We start from the raw sequence: 19,702 nt of genomic DNA on the forward strand, positions 1-19,702 counted from the left end.
ACTCTAGAGGCTAACCTCTATTTCAACCATGCTACCCCAATGTGGTGTGTGACATCATCATCGATGTCCCCGCTACTCTGGATGATGGATTCAAGATATTTAAAGCTTTTTGTCTTGAGGATAGGTTGGGTGGTAAGCCTCACTTCCCTGCCCTCTTCATCCATTGCAACACTAAGTTTGCACTCCAAGTATTTTGTTTTGGTCCTGCTCAATCTGAACCCTTTGGACTCCAGCGTTTGTCTCCAAACCTCCAACCTATCTTTAACTCCGTTTCGAGTCTCATCAATCAAAACTATATCGTCCGCAAATAGCATACACTATGGAACCACCTACTGAATAGACCGTGTCAGCTCATCCATCACCAAGGAAAAAAGAAAAGCGCTCAGCACAAATTCCTGATGTAGTCCCACTTCAACAGGAAAATGCTCAGAGTCACCTCCTACCGTCCTAACCCGAGTCTTGGCTCTAGCATACATGTCCTTTATCGCCCTAATATACATCATCGGGACACCTTTAGCCTCCAGACACCTCCAGAGAACATTCCTCGTAACTTTGTCATAAGCCTTTTCAAGGTCGATGAACACCATATGGAGATCCCTTTTTCTTTCTCTAAATTTCTCCACCAGTCTCCGCATAAGATGGATTGCTTCAGTAGTTGACCGCCTTGGCATGAATCCGAACTAGTTTTTTGAGATTGACACTCCTCTCCTCACCCTCACCCTCATCTCTACCACTCTCTCCCAAATCTTCATAGTGTGGCTTAGTAGTTTGATACCCCTGTAATTATTATAGTTTTGGATATCACCCTTATTCTTGTACAATGGAATCATAGTACTCCACTTCCATTCATCAGGCATCTTAGCAGTCTTTAAAATTACATTAAAAAACTTAGTCAACCACTCCAAACCTGCCTTGTCAGTGCTCTTCAAAAGTCCATCAGAATCTCATTGGGCCCTGCCGCTCTCCCCCTCCTCATTCTGCTAACAGCACGCCTAACCTCCTCAATCTTAAAACACTTGCAGTACCCAAAGTCTCGAAGACTATGAAAGTATGCCAAATCACCCAGTACAATGTCTCTGTCTCCTTTTTCATTTAGGAGTCCATGGAAGTAAGTTTGCCACCTTTGTTTGATAAAGATCTCATCAACTAACACTTCACCTTCCTCGTTCTTGATGCACTTTACTAGATCCAGAGCGCATGCTTTTCTTTTTCTCGCTTTGGCGAGCCTATACAATCTCTTATCCCCACTTTTTTCTCCTAGCTCGACATACAAACGTTCAAAAGTTGTCGTCTTAGCACTGGTGACCACCGACATCGCTTCTGTCTTTGCCTTCTTATAGATACCGTTAAGCCTATTCTTCTCCTCTTCATCCACGCACTCCAACCACTCCGTATAGGTAATCTTCTTGGCTTTCACTTTGCCTTGTTCTTTTCCATTCCACCACCAATTTCCTTGACGACCACCAAAGATTCCTCTTGATACCCCAAGAACCTCAGTAGCTGCTTTTCTAATGCAACCAGCTGTCATGTCCACATGTTGTTCACATCCTTGCTACTACTCCAAGCCCCTAAACCATTCAACTTCTCCCCTATCTCCCAAGAAAATGCAGGAGTTAGGCCCTCCCATCTAATCCTTAGTCGATCATAAATGGGTCTTCTTTCTCCTATCCCTTTTAATCTCCAAGTCCATCTCCAAAAGCTTATGTTGGGTGCTCGGAATAACCTTGCAATCCTTACAAAGGCCTCTATCATCCTTTCAGAGGAGTAAGTAGTCAATCTGAGTCCTAGCTACTGTGCTACTAAAGGGGACCAATTGATTATCCCTTTTCAAAAAACACAAATTAGTAATAACCAACTCAAAAGCTTTGGCAAACTCCCAAGAGAGAAACCCTGCCGCCATTCCTTTCCCCAAAACCAAAGCCTCCATGGACATCATCAAAACCATTAGAAGTTGTACCGATATGACCATTGAAATCTCCACCAATGAAAATCTTTTTGGTACTAGGTATACCTCTTAGTACTTCATCCAAATCCTCCCAAAAGAGCAACAACAACAACAACAACCCAGTGAAATCCCACATCGTGGGGTCTGGGGAGGGTAGAGTGTACGCAAACCTGACTCCTACCAATGTAGGACGGCTGTTTTCGAAAGACCCTCGGCTCAATAAAAGCATAGAAAAAGGTCAGACAAGAATATTAGAGTAAATAAGTAGATAAGTAGATAAGTAGATGACGAAAACGGTCCTCCCAAAAGAGCCTTTTGACTTATTCATCCAGACCCACATGGGGTGCATACGCACTAACAACGTTCACAAAAAGCCTGCCTATAACTAGCTTAATAAACATCATCCTATCATTGATCCTCTTTACCTCTATCACACACTCCCTAAGATCCGCGTCGACTAGAATACCTATTCCATTCCTATCTCTTGAGCCTCCTGAGTACCATAATTTAAATCCGTCCACATCCCGAGCTTTGGAACCTACCCAACTAGTCTCCTAAACACAGGCTATATTAATCTTTCTCCTCTTAGAACTCTTCACTAGCTCTATAGACTTTCCTGTAAGTGACCCTATGTTCCACGATCCTACTCTCAACTTATTAAAACCCGTCTCCCTCTTACCATAATTTTTCCTCACCTTCACCCCCAATTAAGGACATGACCCTAGTCCACCATCAGTAACCAAAGCTACTAAAATGATATGAACTACAAAGTGAAAAAAAACTAATATAACAAATAAATTAAGAGAATACAAGCAACGAGATAATAATTAACAATATAGAATGTATAATAAAGTGACAACACACACTAGCTAATATGCAAATCAAGAACCCTAGACACTAAGTGAAGAAGGAAAGTGAATAACAATCACTAAAACACTAAAGGTAGGAACTAGGAAAGAAGAATAGTAATCAAACTACCAATAATCAGTTGAGGAGAGGAAAGATAGAACCTGGCCCGGAGATATTCAGTCGCCAGAAAGTTCACCGGAAAGTTTGCCTAGAGGATCTCGCCGGAAATCACTAGATGTAGGTCCGATCTAAACAAATCTGGAGGTATTTCACCGGAAAACAAGAAAAAAGAAAGAAAGAAAGAAGAAGAAAGGAAGAAAGAGAATTTTTCCGGAAAAAGATCCTGTACTTTTCTCAGATTCAGTTAGACAAAATACACCATTATATGTTGACAATAACAAGTTACCATCCCGCAGAACAGATGTAAATTTTTCTATGTATTCTAGTGTTGTTGGAAAGGTGTTGATCTGTCAAATGGGTTGAATAATATACAAATTAAATTTTCAAGGTATTTGCCGCAGATGAAAAGTTTACAGAGCCTTCATGACATATTCTGTCTGCAAAGGAACTTAAATAAAAATATTTAATAGCATGGTGATACATTTATACAAAACTTCTACACCGAGCACATGCAGTGGAATCGTGGATAGTCAAGTGAAATCCAATCCACGAAATAATTTGATCTACGGACAGCGTCATTGTGGTAAAGGCTGTAATGCCAGAGGAAACATTACTGCAAGACATAGATGGGGAGGTCATAAGCATCTATACTGTAAAATCGATGTTCCACAGTATGAAAAAAATATATATGGCAAGATCGTAACCATTGTAACTATTTGATATTGTTAAGTCCTACATCGGTGGGATGAGGCAATTATGGACTCCATATATGGTCTGTTTTAGATACTTCCATTATAAGTGATGGTGAGAATTACGGTGACAATTACATTTATGGGCAATTCTTCCCTCTTGAACTAGTTTTTGGGGTGTGAGTTAAGTCCCAAGCTTAATTTAACAGATATATATTAACATATGGAAGCAAAATATACTATATCAGAAGCTACAGCGGAATATCTGGACAATATTCCATAAACCCACTGAAAGGAATAAGTTATGGAGCTACTAAATTTGAGTACAAAATATGAGAAACAACTCAAAATAAATAAAGTACTAAAGTTTGCTAATATGAGAAGTGGCCTCCACGGTTTAGTAGGGGCTAACCTCTATTGGACAAGATTGAATCAAATTGGAATCACTACTCTATAACTAGACTACCCATGTGTTGACTTGCACACATGTAGTAACCGTGAGTGTAAAGGACCCAACAAGATTACCGGCTCGCTTTCCCAGCCTACCCTCGACTCCTTGAGGCAAGTCCTTAGAAATCGTCGGTAGTGAATAGATACACAATAACATGGGAATACATGTCTAGAACAAACTGAAATCATGACTATAGGTAGTGACAGTAGACATGATATAACTATATGTTGATTAACTGCTAAAGTTGTTACGGTGCTATGAGTTATCGCTCATACTCAAACTTGACTGCGAGGCCATAGATACACTCACGTAAGCTCCACTTTCTGAATACACAAACCAAGCTCATGCTCGCGCACATACATGAACAAGGCAGTTTAAATGCAAATAAACACATCATACATCATGCTTTTAAGGAAAATCAAGCAATCTAAGAGTTAAACTCTCCCTTGCTTCGAAATGGCAAACTTCCCTTAACTTAAATGTCTGAAGTCCTCTCAAACAATCTCCGTTGTCCTCAGTCTATTCAATATCATGAATAATAGGTCCAAATTAGTCGAGGAGAACTAATCCCATGATTTGAAGACACTTCAGGGTCAAATTCAATCCTTGATCAATTCAAAATTTCCCCTCGCACCAACGGTTCAAAATCCAAAATAAATTACATGTACACATTACCTCTTAACTATGGAATCCCATTTTATAATCAAAACCATATTTTGATAGCAACCGGTAGGTCAAAAGTCCAAATTCATTTTGATAGCCACTAGTAGGTCAAAAGTCCAAATTCATCTTTTTAGGGCTTAGGCCATATTCCCCAATTTGATCTCTCAAATCAAATGTTTTTACGTTCAAATTCTATGAAAATTCGCATAATCATGGGTCCAATATAAGGAATCAATACCTAGAATATGGGGTTGAAACTCTAACTCTCAATAATCCAAGACCGAGAACCTCTTACTCAAAAATCCCAAATTCCTTGATAAAAACGATACGGAAGTCTCATAGAAGCTTTATTTTGCTACAAGTCTCTATTGCGTCCATATCCTCGGGCTCGCTTTGCGATGCAGTCAAGGTCCAGGTTTGCAATGCGGTCATGTAGAAGGCTCGACAGGAGTTGACCTGACACTCAACCTTCACACTTGCGCCCTATGGCCTTACTTTTGTCATGAACATTTTCCTTAAGTTTCACGATCGCGATAGAGGAGGGCATCAACACTAGAAAAAATTGCTATAACAATTGACCCCAAATTGGTGCTGAAACACCTTCGAGCCTCTCGGTTCCCTACCCAAACATGCTAATAAGTCCAAAAACATTATATGAACCTATAGGTTGTCTTAAATCATGAAAGGACACAATACTTGTTCATTGGGGATAGACTCATTTTAATTAACATAATACCAGATTTTCTACCAACTTATGTGATGTCTTGTGGATGCAGGGAAGTCAAATTGATTAAGTATTTGATTATAATTAGTTAATTATATTTTAGTGGCTTTATTTATTATTCTAGAATAAGATTTATGTTTCATAGCTTCATAAGGATTAGGTTAAGCTATAGTTATTAGTTTGCAATAGGATTTATGTTCCTACTTTCATAAGAAGTAGACTTCCTATTGATGTAATAAGACTCCTATTTAAAGGGTTTTTTGATGAATAAATCAAAAAGTGATATTTCAAGAAAAAACAAGAGATTAGAGTTCTCTCTTCCATTGAACTCTAAGGTTTCAGTGTCCCTTTGACGAGCTAAAGAGATCGGAGTTCTCTCTTCCATTGCACTCTAAGATTTCAGCCTCCCTTTAACGAGCTGAACTTATCTATCGCCCTGTGAATCGATCCTCCCCTCAAGATTCATAACAATTTGGTATCAGAGCCTAACACAATGGATGATGAGCTCAGTTCCAGATTTCAAAAATAACATACCACTACAGAAACCCTAATGGATTCTAAAATTGCTACAATGGAACAATGCCTCAGCAAAAGAATTGTCCAAGTCATCCAAGAACAATTTTCTAGCTTGGGAATTGGCTCTAGAAAACCAATAGTCTACGGGATAGAGTACAATAGTGCCCCGACGATAGGTAGATCAACAAATTCGGCTACTAGAAGCAATACACTACCTATTCAACCGGTTGATCAGAATCATCAAACTAGTGGTAATTCCAATTCGACAATATCAAGGTATGCAAGGATGGATTTTCCTACTTATGATGGCACCAACAACTCATTAATCTGGGCAAATCGTTGTGAGCAGTTTTTTGAAAATTGACATACATCAGATGTGGAAAAGGTGGCTGGATTTCACATGCTTGGAGAAGCACCATTAGGGTATTATCAACTTAAACGAGCAAAGGGCTCAATGAGTTTGGGAAGAATTTCAGCGATTTCGACCTCATGAAAGTAGCAACCTGATGGGCGAATTATTCATGCTTCAGTAAACTGATAGAGTTGAAATTTATCAATGTCAACTTCAAGATAAATTGGCTAGGGCTAGAATTGGATAATTAAGTTGATACTATTCCATATTTTTTTTGGATGATTGCCCTGAAATTTGAGCTTGAGGACAAGTTCTTTCAACGTGAGGGGAGTATTGTTGTGGATGCGGGAAGTCAAATTAAGTATTGATTATAATTAATTATATTGTAATAGCTTTCTTTATTATTTTAGAATATGATTTATGTTTCATAGCTTCATATGGATTAGGTTAAGCTATAGTTATTAGTTTGGAATAGGATTTAGGTTTCCTACCTTCATAAGAATTAGACTTCCTATTGATGTAATAAGACTCCTATTTAAAGGGGTTTTGATGAATAAATCAAAAAGTGATATTTCAACAAAAATCAAGAGATTTGAGTTCTCTTTTCCATTGAACTCTAAGATTTCAGTGTCCCTTTAACGAGCTAAAGAGATCGGAGTTCTCTCTTCCATTGAACTCTAAGGTTTCAGCCTCCCTTTAACGAGCTGAACTTATCTATCGCCCTGTGAATCGATCCTCACCTAAAGATTCATAACATGATATCTCTTTTTCCAATACCTTCTAAGGTGGACAAGAGGCTTGATAAATTGAAAAGGGACTTCTTGTGGCTAGGCAACAAAGAGTGCAAGGGGTATAACTTGGTAAACTGGCAAACTGTCCAGCTGAGCAAGAAGTTGGGGGGACTTGGCATCAGAAATCTGAGGTTACACAATAACAACTTGCTGATAAAGTGGTTATGGAGGTATAATGGTGAAGACTTCTCACTGTGGAGAGGTAATTCAATGCAAATGGGCAGACCGAACCATGTTGAACAAATATGGAGTCGGGTTTTGGAGATCTAGAAGAGCATTACGGCATAAACGAGAAGAGGACATCTCATTAAAAGTGGGAAATGGTGGAAAAATCAGGTTCCGGAGAGATGTCTGGATTGATCAAATCCCCTTAAAAGAATCATATCCTGATCTATTCTCCCTATGTACCATCCCGAATGCTACTGTAAAGACTGTTGGACATCCCAGGGTTGGAACATTTTCTTTAGGAGGTATTTGAATGATTGGGAGGTGGTGAGAGTGGCAAAAGCATTGATGGAAATTGTAGTCTTTACATGTATTTCAACTTTCCCTGACCCAATAAAGTGGATTCATAGCGAAGATGGTGTCTTTTCCGTCAACAGAATATACAAGAGAGGCAATGGTGGAGAAACTGGAGGAAATTCAACTTTATGAAAGTATGTTTGGGAAAGTATAGCACCACTAATGGGAGATGCTTCACGTGGTTGGTGCTCAGAAGGCTTGTTTGATAATAAAAGCTTTCAAGAGAAAGGGCATGCCTATAATCCCTAGTTTTTTTTTGTGTAATGAAGTAGAGGAAACAAACAGTCACCTGTCCCTCCACTGCAAATTTACATCTCAGCTGTGGGCCATTTTATCAGCCTCACTGAAGTCAAGTGGACCATGCTAGAACATACTGTAGACCTACTGAGTTGCCGGATTAGAAGTGGTGGGAGCAAGAGTCAGAAAAATGGTGGAGGGTAATGCTTGCTTGCATCTGGTGGAAAGAAAGGAGTGGAAGATGATTTGAAGATAGATTCAATTCTGTTTAGAAAGTGAAATGAAATTGCATTGTATCTTTTTATTTTTGGTGTAAAGAGCTATGTATAGAGGAAGTAGATGATCTGGAGGATTTATCATTTATTTTATGAGCCCTGTAAATCAGTTTTATTTATCTTCTTTTAGTTTCACTACTCTTTTGGAGGTGACCAGCATTAAAATGCTGAGGAATACAACAATACCAGTTTATGAAAAATAAAAGGGGGAAAGGGGGTAAGGTTGTTACACTTTAATAATGTTAAGTTAAACGTTTGAAATGGCAAGAAGATTAAAATGTTGGCTGAGAAGTGGTCGATGATACCCTTCTATCTGAGAAATTCCCTGACTCATATACATTATACAATTACCATCAACAAGAATTGCACTATAGTTGTCTACTAGTCTTCTGGTGTATGGATTTATATTGAGAAGAAATCTCAATGATCAACAGATAGAAGATTCTTTACTTTGGAAGGTTAAAGCATTTTCTGCCAGGGCATGCTACAAATGTTTTTGCTGAAAATGGGAGGGAACTATGAAAATTTGCCATGACGGAATATTTTGAAGACTGTTACACCCTCACAGTTGCTTGCTTCACCTGGCCTGCATCTCATGGTGCCTGTCTCACTCATGAAAACCTATAGAGGAATGGTTGTCATTTGCAGTAAATGTATTTTATGTGAAGAAGCGGCTGAATCAGTTGATCACTTGCTGCTCTGTTGCAATTTCATCAGGCAGATTTGGTTTTGTTTCTGGGAAGTTTTGGAAATCAATTGGTCATGCTAGGAAGCATAAAACAGGCCTTAAATAGCTGGTAAATTTTTTGTGAAGTAGATTTTACTGGGATGACAGTGTCTAGTCGTACTTTCTGGAACTGGTTAGAGAAAAAAGGAACAAATTTCTCATGTAAAGGCTTGGTGTTAAATAGTTTCTATTTGTGGTCAAAGAAAACTGTTGTAACTGATTTGTTTTCACTATCGGATCTGACGTATTACCTCAATATTTAGGCGGAAGAACTCGTTCCTGTTGTATTCTCCTAGTACCTTCATTAGTACTTGTTAATAAAATCTCTACCTTTTCATAAAGAAAAAGGAATTGTTTTTTGCTAAGGTGTTGTTACAATAAAATGTTTGAACATTCAAACACCTGAAAATTTGTATATTATCAAACGATTTCAGAATTTTACTACATTATTTAGCTGAATAATGATGTTTAAGTATGGCAAAAACAACAAAATAGGCGCCTTTGATGATTTTATAATAAGATTTTACTGATTTTATTTCTTATCAGGTATCAGATGGATCTTTGTAAAAAAGCATTAGAGGAGAATGTTATTGTATATCTGGGAACGGGTTGTGGGAAAACCCATATTGCTGTTTTGCTTATCTATGAGATGGGGCAGTTAATAAAAAAACCCCAGAAGAGCATTTGTGTGTTTCTTGCTCCCACTGTGGCATTGGTGCAACAGGTTTTCTTCTCGCTTATTTTTTCTTAACCTTTTAAAAATTTTGATATCAAGGATGTGAACTACTTATACATGAAATCGAATGGCTTACATCAAATATCTTCCCTACTATTGAGGCTGTATTTGAGAGCTTTAAACACAAGTGTTTCTGCCAGCTATTTTACATATCCTCTCTGTCTTTTCTCCCTTCAATTGAGTCTCTTTTTTTATCAATAATTTTATTGATTCATGGGAGGACAACCAAATAAAAGTGACAATTTTATTCTCTTGCATCACCTAAAAAGTTTCTTTTTCATCCTTACTTTTGGATGACCACGTCCATACCGTTGCACTTTCTGTTACTTTAGTGGCATCACATATCTTTCGGCTACTGTTCTGATGTCATCGCTCCTTTTGTCCAGATGTCGCTCCTTTTGTTTATCATATTTTCTCATAGAAATTATTATTGATTTTGTGGCTAGTATGAGCCCGTTTGGATTGGCTTTAAGTTGGTCAAAATCAACTTAAAGCTGCTTTTTAGCTTTTGGACGTGTTTGCCTAATGCTGACTTTAAGCCATAAAGTTCTTAAAGTCAGTCAAAAATGAAAAGTTAGGATTCCTAACTTTTTTTTTCTAAAGTGCTTAAAGTCATTTTCTTTGACCATGGAAATTACTTTTATATCCCTTATATTTTAACTAAATTCCTAAACTAGCTTTTTTTATTCTTTTAACCCTAAAATTCACATCATAAGCATTTTTATCCAAACACTCAACTGCTTATTTATAAAAATAACTTTCAGCACTTCAAAGTTCTAAAAACACTTCATACATAAAAGTTACTTTTTTTAAGTCAATCCAAACGGGCTCTATGTAATCAATATTCTTCACATATATATAAAGAGTAGGTGTTTCAGGCTAGTCAAAATAAATTACGGACATGGATATTTCCGATTTTGCTGAAAACTGGTCAAGTGATTAGCATGAAAAAGGCCAATAGTTTTGCACATGATAGAGAACAAGATACCACTCTTTAATAAACTCATTCTGTTTTTCTGTGTGTACTTTTGCTTGTTGGGGCTTTTGGTGGTGGTGGTGGTGGATTTAATAGTGTATCTAAAACTTTGATAATATATTGGCCTAAAGGTTATTTGCTTTTTCATGTGCTTCTGAAATCGGAACAGCAAGCCAAGGTCATAGAAGAGTCTATTGACTTCAAAGTTGGGACATACTGCGGCAAATCAAAGCATTTGAAGAGCCACCAAGACTGGGAGAAAGAAATGGAACAGTATGAGGTAAGTCTGCATGATCTTTTTTCTTAATGATAGACATTATCTCATCTTTCGGAAACAGTCGTCCTACATTGGTAGGAGTCAGGTCTGCGTACACTTTACCCTCCCCAGACCCCACAATGTGGGATTTCACTGGGTTGTTGTTGTTGTTGTAGACATTATCTCATCAGTGTTATTTTTTTGAGGCAGAAGCTTAGGCATTCTTGATAAACGAACTCCCTGTTAGTGATTTTAGTGCAATTAATAATTGAAATTTGAATAACTGATGTAAGGGTGACAAAAAAAAAGCCGAATAACTGATGTTAACTAAATTATCTCCCATATACTTGGAGTGTTTGTACAGACCTGCAATAAGACACATATCTTAGTGCTGATCAAACTTTTGCAGTAATAAATACTCTTACTTCTCTTTACAAAAGGAATATCTTCTATCTACTTTTCTCTCTTCCTGTGTTAATCACAACATCTGGATTAGATAATATAAATAATTCTTGTATCTTTTCTTTGCCTCCTAAATCTTTAACTGATAAGTTTTTCAACTTACTGCTCAGTTTGGATTATCTTCATCTAAATGGAGATTTTGAACGCGAGGAATGATCATATGAAGTGACAAATATTGTTTGCTTGATAGCAAGAGAATTGAAATGTATATTTTGTGAATACCCTTTGTAGGATCAAGGGATTTTATGCTTTGTTCCAAGTTATTACTATATTAGTTGCTTCCCATAGTCAAGATTAAAACATTGGGAGAGGAGTGCTACCCTTTCATAATGCCTCTAATTCTTAACTTATACCTGTCAGTCCTCCAACCACAAAGAAGAGCTTTTAAATTTTTTATCTCCTTCTGGTGAAAATTCTCCAAATGGAATATATCCAGAAATTCTTATAAGGTCCTACTTTTCCTAAAAAATCTTTAGTTGGCTGTTTTCTGGTTCCAAAATTGGACTGCATCAGTCATTCTTTTCCAAGTTTCAATGGCTATGAGTATATGCTCCTCCACTTAAATCTTCTGAAGAAATACGAAAGTGTGGCTGCCCAAGTGGGTGACCTAGCAGTTGGAAAGATGGAGTGACAACCTTGGGAACCAAGATAGAGTGATTGAACCATGTGTTATATATTGTTGTCTTATCCTCCTAGGTACTTTCTTTTTTGGACTGTGTATGAGTGTGGATATTGCTGAATGGCTGACTATTATACTTTATCTTTGTTTGCCAATTTGTGAAAGTTTTGACCAACAAATTTGCATGCTGTTTGTTCAGGTCCTTGTTATGACCCCTCAAATACTGCTACATAATCTTTCCCACTGCTATATCAGGATTGAGTTTATTGCTCTTCTGATATTTGATGAGTGTCATTATGCACAAGTTGAGAGTGATCATCCTTATGCTGAGATTATGAAGGTAATTAGCTGATCTGGTGTTATACACTGGCAAATATGCTTCGTTTTGTATATAGTAGCCTAGTTATTCATGTGTATTATTCTTGGGCAGATATTTTACAAACCTGATGTAGTGAAACTGCCCCGTATATTTGGCATGACTGCATCTCCAATATCAGGGAAAGGTAATATTATTATGCCAATGAATTCATGCAGTAATAATATGTCCTAACTTTCTCTAACTAGTTGAATCCATTCAGATTATAGGTCATGAGTAATTTTATATGTTGCCTTGTGTTTTAAATTTGATAAATAGTTCTTTTACAATGTAAATAAATTTATTAATCTTGGCAAAAGAATTTGACAAATAGTAATTCATAGTGCTTGTAAGATGCGATGGGATTGTCATGGAATGTAACATTTATGAGATTCTACATGGTCATTTTAAGCAGAGTGATATAAAATTGCACGGGATTGATTTGGAACTAACACTTGAGGTTTACATGGTAATTTTTGTCAAAATTATCTCTAGTGTGGATGTCATCCAGATTCCAGAAAATCTTTCTCCCAGTTTTATTTCTCTTTTTTGGTTTTCCAGGAGTCAAATTTTTCGACAATTTTTTACTCATTCCAAACGAAAAAGTTTTTCCAACTTGTGAGATTTTTAACTATTACTTTGGAGTGATGAACTCATCCACATCTCTTTTCCATGTAAAATTGATCAAACTGACACTGAAAACTGTGTACTGACAATAAATTGGGAGGTATTGTCTATGTTAATCTTTAACATATGGTTGTGATGTATGGTACCAGCAGAACCTCTACTCTGCTTTGGCTGTACTTAGGACTTACAATATTAACCTGATCTTTTCTTTTCAAGGAATCTCCAAGGATCTCTTTTAGACGTTACCTTTAAATCATTGATGTTGGAAGTACAAATTGGGGACTGCTTTGCTGCTTATCGTTCATAGATATGCTGTAGTTCATTGTGGCTGTCTAATTTAATCCTGTATGACTGAAAAGTATCTCTGTTTCTCTCATCTGCAGATATTTAGAATTTTAGCCCTTACACATGATAATATGCATATACGTATGATTTCTGTTTGGAGAAAGTCATGACTTGTATGAATTCTATTTAAAAATGGGATCAACAGAAATTGAAGGAGGTTTATCAGAAAATAAGTTTGAAAATGAGTGCAAGTTTTCTGATTTTCTGACTTAAGGAAAAAACTCACCTGATCTCTGGGGTTTGTGGAATGAAACCCTGTTTTCCATGACATGCATTGATTAATTGTGGTAACGGCTTGATAGTTCTTGCTATCTGATCTTTGCTGTCAATACTGATCATTCTGCCAGGCGAAACTGGTATATCTATTCTTTAAGCTATGTTTGTTTTTGGACGCTCCTCAGCTCTCAGACATTTTGTCTTTTTACTATTGCAGGTGCTACTGTTGAAGGCCTTGAGACCTTACTTCGCTCTAAGGTGCTACTATTGTATACAAAAGCTTTCTTTCCATGATCAATCATATTATTTTACATTTTTCTTATGAAAAAAAGATAACCATAAATATAAGAGTTGCCTCACATCATTATTGTGGGAACAAATGAAGTCCAAAAGAAGTTGCTTGTGAAGGGTGGATTTCTCTCATAGGTTTTTGAGTTTTAGGATTTGCTAAGAACCGTCTTAAGATTTGATTCCAACTTTCATAGCTATCATTATTTATCCTAGGTCTCTCGTTGTGGGTATTTCATTGTTAGGTAACAAAGTACTGCTGCCAAGCCTCGCAGCATTTACCTACCTGGGCTGGCTGGGCTTGGCTGCCATCCTTGGTTCATGCCTATACTGGTTTCATCTTCACCATATTTCTCCTTCTCGGTTGCCCAAGTCCAGCTAGTACTCACTATCTCAAGGTCTTACCTACAGTGCTTTGGACTTCTTCCCGTTTTGTGTTGCAGAAGCGGGAGGGTAGAGGGAAGGAGGAACATTAACATTTGCTTAGTTTAATTTCTCGTCTATTTATAACCACAGGTGTATTCTGTTGAAGACAAGGATGAATTGGAACAGTTTGTTGCATCACCCAAGGTGAATGTGTACCACTATGGTCCTGGCTCCTCATGCCTTACGAAGGCTTATTCTCAGAAGCTTGAAGAGATAAAGCACCAGGTATTATCTGGTCAGAAATTAAGATGGCAATTTTCTAATAGTCTTTGACTAAATACTCTCTGGTGTATTCATGATTTGACAGTGTGTAAAGGAGCTTCACAAGAAAGCAGTTGACAGCACTCTCAGGAACACGAAAAAGATGCTCAAGAGACTGCATGGACATCTAATGTTTTCGCTGGAAAACCTAGGTGTTTTGGGGGCGTTACAGGTTTTGTCGCACTTCTTGTTGTTTATCCCCCAAGGCCCTTTTCAGTAGCCCTGATCTTTCATAACTCTTGAGTTTTAAAGAAAGAATCAGAAACTTTATTGAGCTCAAATTTTTCGCATGTTCCCAACTATATTTGGCAAAAAAGGAGCAGGGTAGGACCTGGCCCACCTTGCCACACCCCCAACAGGCAAACAGTAGAAATGCTCTTCTTACTTAAGTACAATTCCGAACACATGCTATAGTCTCAAGACTTGATCAGACTCCTCAGCACTCTGCAAAATTAAAATAAGAGTGTGCCGAAGGGTTTGAAAAGTTTCAGAAACAAGTTAGTGTTTGTGCATTTTATAGATTCTCTTGACGTAACACAGAATTTTTGGCAGATAGGTGTAGTTCCTTCTGTTCTCTTCTTGTTTTTACTTTCATACTACCACTGAAATTGTATCTGTGGACATCTTTGGGGCACTTAAGTTTTTGTATATGTCTGCGTACTTTTTGGGTATATTTATTAAGCATTTCAGCTGGAGAGCCCACATGCATTATCCTAGTTTTATATTACAGTTTTTCTCGGACTTTAGGAGTCATTAATTTCAGTAGAATATGACACTGCATGAAAATCTAGAATCTTGTTGGGTTCCCTAGTCATGATTAGCATAATTTAAGCATTACTGATTCACAGTGAGGAAATCACGATTTATCTTTTTCTAACCTTTAAGATTTACAGTTGGAAAATTAAATTCTGAGTTCCATCCTTGTTTTTGTGAAGGCTAGTTGCATCCTCTTAAAGGGGGATCACTATGAGCGCCATCAAATGGTGGAAACTGAAGTTAATGCTAGTGATGACTCTTTATGTGACAAATATCTGAGTCAGGTTGACTCAGTCTTTACTTCTGGTTGTGCTGAAGGTATGTTTTATTCTATCGTGGGTTCCTTTTTTGTTGCTATTTGTGTGCTTACCATCATTATAACGATTCTTATGAGTTCCAATTTGGATAAGATTTACTGGCCTGATCAGGGATTATTTGGTTCTAGAAATGAAATTAGGAAGCTGTGATCATATTGTCTGACTTGTTAGAAATCAAGATATTTGATTTGGACTTGTTTAAGCCATTTCACGGCTTAAGTAGAGTGTTCCTTCTCCAAAAGCTAAATTTGGTTTCTTATTCCTTCATGCTCTTAGACAGCACAACACAGTCCACCGATGACAAAGAAGCATACAGGGAAGAGGACTAGTCCACCTAAAATGAGTAAATGAAATTTGCATTAATCCAGATTGACATGGATCTTTTAGCAGTGTATAGGGACTGTAGAATGGAATGTAGACATTGCGGGAGGAAATATTGAGGTTAGATGGAATGGAAAGTACACCTAGGTGATTGTCGTGGATTTTGCCAAAAAAGGAAGAGCATTTTGTCAGGGGCAATACTATGCAGCGTGGGACAATAGCCTCTGTGCTACTCAAAGCTTCAGTCCTAAGACATAACAGTATAAGGAGTTCTTGATCTAGACTCACACACACAAAGATAATGAAGCAAGTAAAGGGAACACAAGATATGGGAGGCAAGAGCCCTTTCCCATGATCTCTCAAATGCAAGATTACAAAAGATGGATCTGCCCAAGGGCCTATACAAAAAATATATAGAAGCCTTACAATCTACATGGCTCATTTACAACGGAATATGCTAAAAAGATGCCTAAACAAAGTCTTATTATCTCACCTAGCAAGATCACCCCACTACAGAGAGCTAGCCTCATTATATCACCTAGCAAGACCACCCCACCACAGAGAGCTAAGTCTAGGGTGCAAGTCGACAGATTATAATATCAGACTGATGCTGATATTGATCAAAATGAATAAGCATGATGAATCTTAGTATTGGACTAGCAGAGTGATCTTTCCAAATCTCATTTTGACCTCAGTAGAAAGTTGACACTTGATTTTGAATATTTGCTGTGGTTTAGGGTCTTTTAATGAAGACTAAGGGGGTGTTTGGATTAGCTTATTTTTAGGTGCTTTTGTCTTTTAAACACTTTTGTAGTTTTGGAGGTGTTTGGAAAGTTAAAAAGTTCTTTATCAGCACTCATCTTTAGGCCAAAAAAGTTTAAAAAATAAGCCGAAAGCCAAAAGTAGGGTATCCCCTACTTGTGGCTTTTAAGTTTTGACTTATAAATTACTTCTTATAAGCTTATCCAAACAGGCATTAAGGGGTTAAGATGAAGTCAATTCCTGCAAATATAGGCCTAAATACTGATCCATCCTCACAGAGAGATTCTTAAGAATGTCTTGTGTTGCAGCCATGTATACATATGGTGTTTTCATCTGAATTACTAGTCTAACATGTATTTTTAATGCAGACGGCATGAATCCTGATTTGGCACTCTTGGAAGTTCTGAAGGAGCCTTACTTTTCCAAAAAGCTTTTACGTCTAATTGGAATCCTTGCCAACTTCGGGTTAGTCATTTTGTAGCGAATTGAACAATTTGCTATTTCTGATCTCTATAACTCATGCAGGATTTATAAGCAACTGGAAAGAGAACAGGTGATTCCACTTTGAGGGATATTCTAGTAGATAATTGCATCCAATTTTAATAAAATAAAGTGAACTAAATATTGACAGTGAACTTACGTGATAACCTATAAAAGTTCACTTTTTACACATGTAAATATACAGTAAAAAAACTGGAAGCATAGATAATATTTCCTTTAGCGAATGGGGCTAGATTTTTCATATGAGAACCTTATATTCTTTTGAGTGCCATCTTCAAGCATAGTCTCAAAATTTCCGTCTTTCTTCAATAGAACTTCTCAAAGAGTTAAGTGTGAAAGGGCATCAATTAAATTGATCTGTGACAATCAAGCTGCATTTCCTGTAAAAATGAAGCATATAATAGTAGGTTGTCATTTCATTCGAAAGCTTGAAACGGGTGCATCACAATATTTTTGTTTACTAGATTATCATTTTGCTGATATTATTAGAAACAGCCGCCCTACCTTTCAAGGTGGGAGTTAGGTCTGCGTACACTCTACCCTCCCCAGACCCCACATGGTGGGACTATACTGGGCTTGTTGTTGTTGTTGTTGTATTAAAAATTCACTCTAGCAGCAGCTGTTAAGTCCTTAGTCTATCAAAAGATGTTTGAAGCAAAAGATCTTTCTACTTGCAACATGATTTTATTCTTAATGCCTTGATTACAATTTTATATATTAATAGACCAGAGCAGCTAGTTAGCCTCTGTGCATTTGCTCTCAATCACACTTAAAGAACACCACAATGGGGCCTCTATGGAGAAATATGGATTTAATGCCTTTAATACAAATATTCATATTTTTGGGCCTACCAGCTAGTTAGACTCTCTGCATTTGGCCCTCAATTACTCTTAAAGAGCACCAGAATAAGGTCCTGGTGGAGAGATATGAAATTAGTGTATTGACTGCAAGTGTTCTTATTTATTCATCTAACCAGCTAGCTAGCCTCTGTGCATTTGCTGTCCATTATAGTGGTTCCATCTGAAACTAAATCTTTCAACAGCTTACTGCTGTTGTTCATATTTCTTTCCCTAATACTTTATTCTTAACAAGCATGGTTTGTGGTGATCTTTTGCCGTCATAATGCACCTTTATCCAATAGAAATAATAAGATCTTGTTTGAAGTCACTGACATATGTTTCTTGCTGTCATATGATACCTTTACCCATTACGTACAATAGAAATGTTTCAATTTGTTTGTTGTCATGAATGTATGTTTCTTCTTCATTGTTAGTTCAGTCACTAAGGTAATCGAGACAACTTCATATTCTGCATTTTGATATCTTCCTTTATTTTCAGGGTACAACCAGATATGAAATGCATAATATTCGTCAATAGGATCGTGACTGCAAGGTCCCTTTCATATATTCTTCAGCATCTAAAAGTTTTATCTTCTTGGAAGTGCGGGTTTCTTGTAGGAGTCCACTCGGGATTGAAGAGTATGTCACGAAAAAATACAAATATCATTCTCAATAAGTTTTGTTCTGGTGAGGTAATGGTTCTTTGCTAGATTGTTTCTCCGCTCGCTAAATTCTCTATAGCTGGAGGACCTCTGGGAGGGTGACTCCAAGTTTATGTTTGGTTCTATCTCTGATAATTCAGTATGAGATTGGTTGCATATCTTTTGCTCAATTTGACAGCTCAATTTATTGATTGCAACCAAAGTTGGCGAGGAAGGACTTGATATCCAGACATGCTGCCTTGTTATACGATTTGATCTTCCTGAAACTGTTGCCAGTTTTATACAGTCTAGAGGGCGTGCCCGCATGCCAAAGTCTGAATATGCATTTTTGGTTGACAGGTATCTCTAAAGTTTATGCTTTCTGTCCCTTCTTACCAGTCAAGTTCGTCAGAGCAATATCTCTGAGATAAACCTCTTGGCAGTGGTAACCAAAGGGAGCTTGATTTAATCGAGCATTTCTCTAGAAATGAAGCTCGGATGAATGATGAGATTTCTTCCAGAAAATCTTGCATAACAGTGGCAGATTTTCAGGAAAATATATACCAAGTAGATATGACTGGTGCAACCATCAGTTCTGCATCAAGCATTTCGTTGCTTCACCATTATTGTTCCAAGCTTCCACGTGACGAGTATGATCTTGTACTGAATTTTACTTGATATTTCTGTTTCTTTTTCCTAATTACAATTTATTCTGTTCTATGTTACTTATTGGTGGCTTTTGCATTTGGAACTTATAGCTTCATGGTTTTACATAATCTCTTTTCTTTTTGTTTTGCTTGTTTTGTAGGTATTTCTGGCCCAAGCCGCAGTTCTTCTACTTTGATGACATAGATGGAACTATTTGCAAATTAATTTTACCTTCAAACGCTGCAATGCATCAAATTGTCAGTGCTCCTCAATCTTCTATAGAAGCAGCTAAGAAAGATGCCTGTTTAAAAGCCTGCAAGAGATTGCATGAACTTGGAGCACTCACTGATTATCTTTTGCCTGATCAAGCAGATGAAGATGAAGACCTGGTCCACGATGTTTCTGACTTAGAATACTGTGATGGTTAGGGAGTATTATTCTAATAAAAACATCTTCAATGTGCTTTGTGTTATTTTGGTGCTCATTGTC

The 19,702-nt window shown here is 37.3% G+C and overlaps 1 protein-coding gene across 2 annotated transcripts in view; it reads left to right on the forward strand.

Moving 5' to 3' along the window:
* The window catches only part of LOC129891491 (dicer-like protein 4), a 37,372-nt gene that overhangs the window by 3,004 nt on the left and 14,666 nt on the right, over nucleotides 1-19,702 (forward strand). For both annotated transcript variants that reach the window (XM_055966875.1, XM_055966876.1), the window contains exons 2-14: nucleotides 9,408-9,585; nucleotides 10,743-10,853; nucleotides 12,110-12,250; nucleotides 12,341-12,413; nucleotides 13,671-13,711; nucleotides 14,258-14,392; nucleotides 14,475-14,600; nucleotides 15,364-15,502; nucleotides 16,953-17,049; nucleotides 18,424-18,616; nucleotides 18,765-18,925; nucleotides 19,009-19,215; nucleotides 19,374-19,636. In XM_055966875.1, the coding sequence (XP_055822850.1) occupies nucleotides 9,408-9,585; nucleotides 10,743-10,853; nucleotides 12,110-12,250; nucleotides 12,341-12,413; nucleotides 13,671-13,711; nucleotides 14,258-14,392; nucleotides 14,475-14,600; nucleotides 15,364-15,502; nucleotides 16,953-17,049; nucleotides 18,424-18,616; nucleotides 18,765-18,925; nucleotides 19,009-19,215; nucleotides 19,374-19,636 (1,865 nt within the window). The remainder of the gene's footprint in view (nucleotides 1-9,407; nucleotides 9,586-10,742; nucleotides 10,854-12,109; nucleotides 12,251-12,340; nucleotides 12,414-13,670; nucleotides 13,712-14,257; nucleotides 14,393-14,474; nucleotides 14,601-15,363; nucleotides 15,503-16,952; nucleotides 17,050-18,423; nucleotides 18,617-18,764; nucleotides 18,926-19,008; nucleotides 19,216-19,373; nucleotides 19,637-19,702) is intronic.

Source organism: Solanum dulcamara, chromosome 6, assembly GCF_947179165.1.
Source record: "Solanum dulcamara chromosome 6, daSolDulc1.2, whole genome shotgun sequence".
NCBI classification, from domain to species: Eukaryota; Viridiplantae; Streptophyta; class Magnoliopsida; order Solanales; family Solanaceae; genus Solanum; species Solanum dulcamara.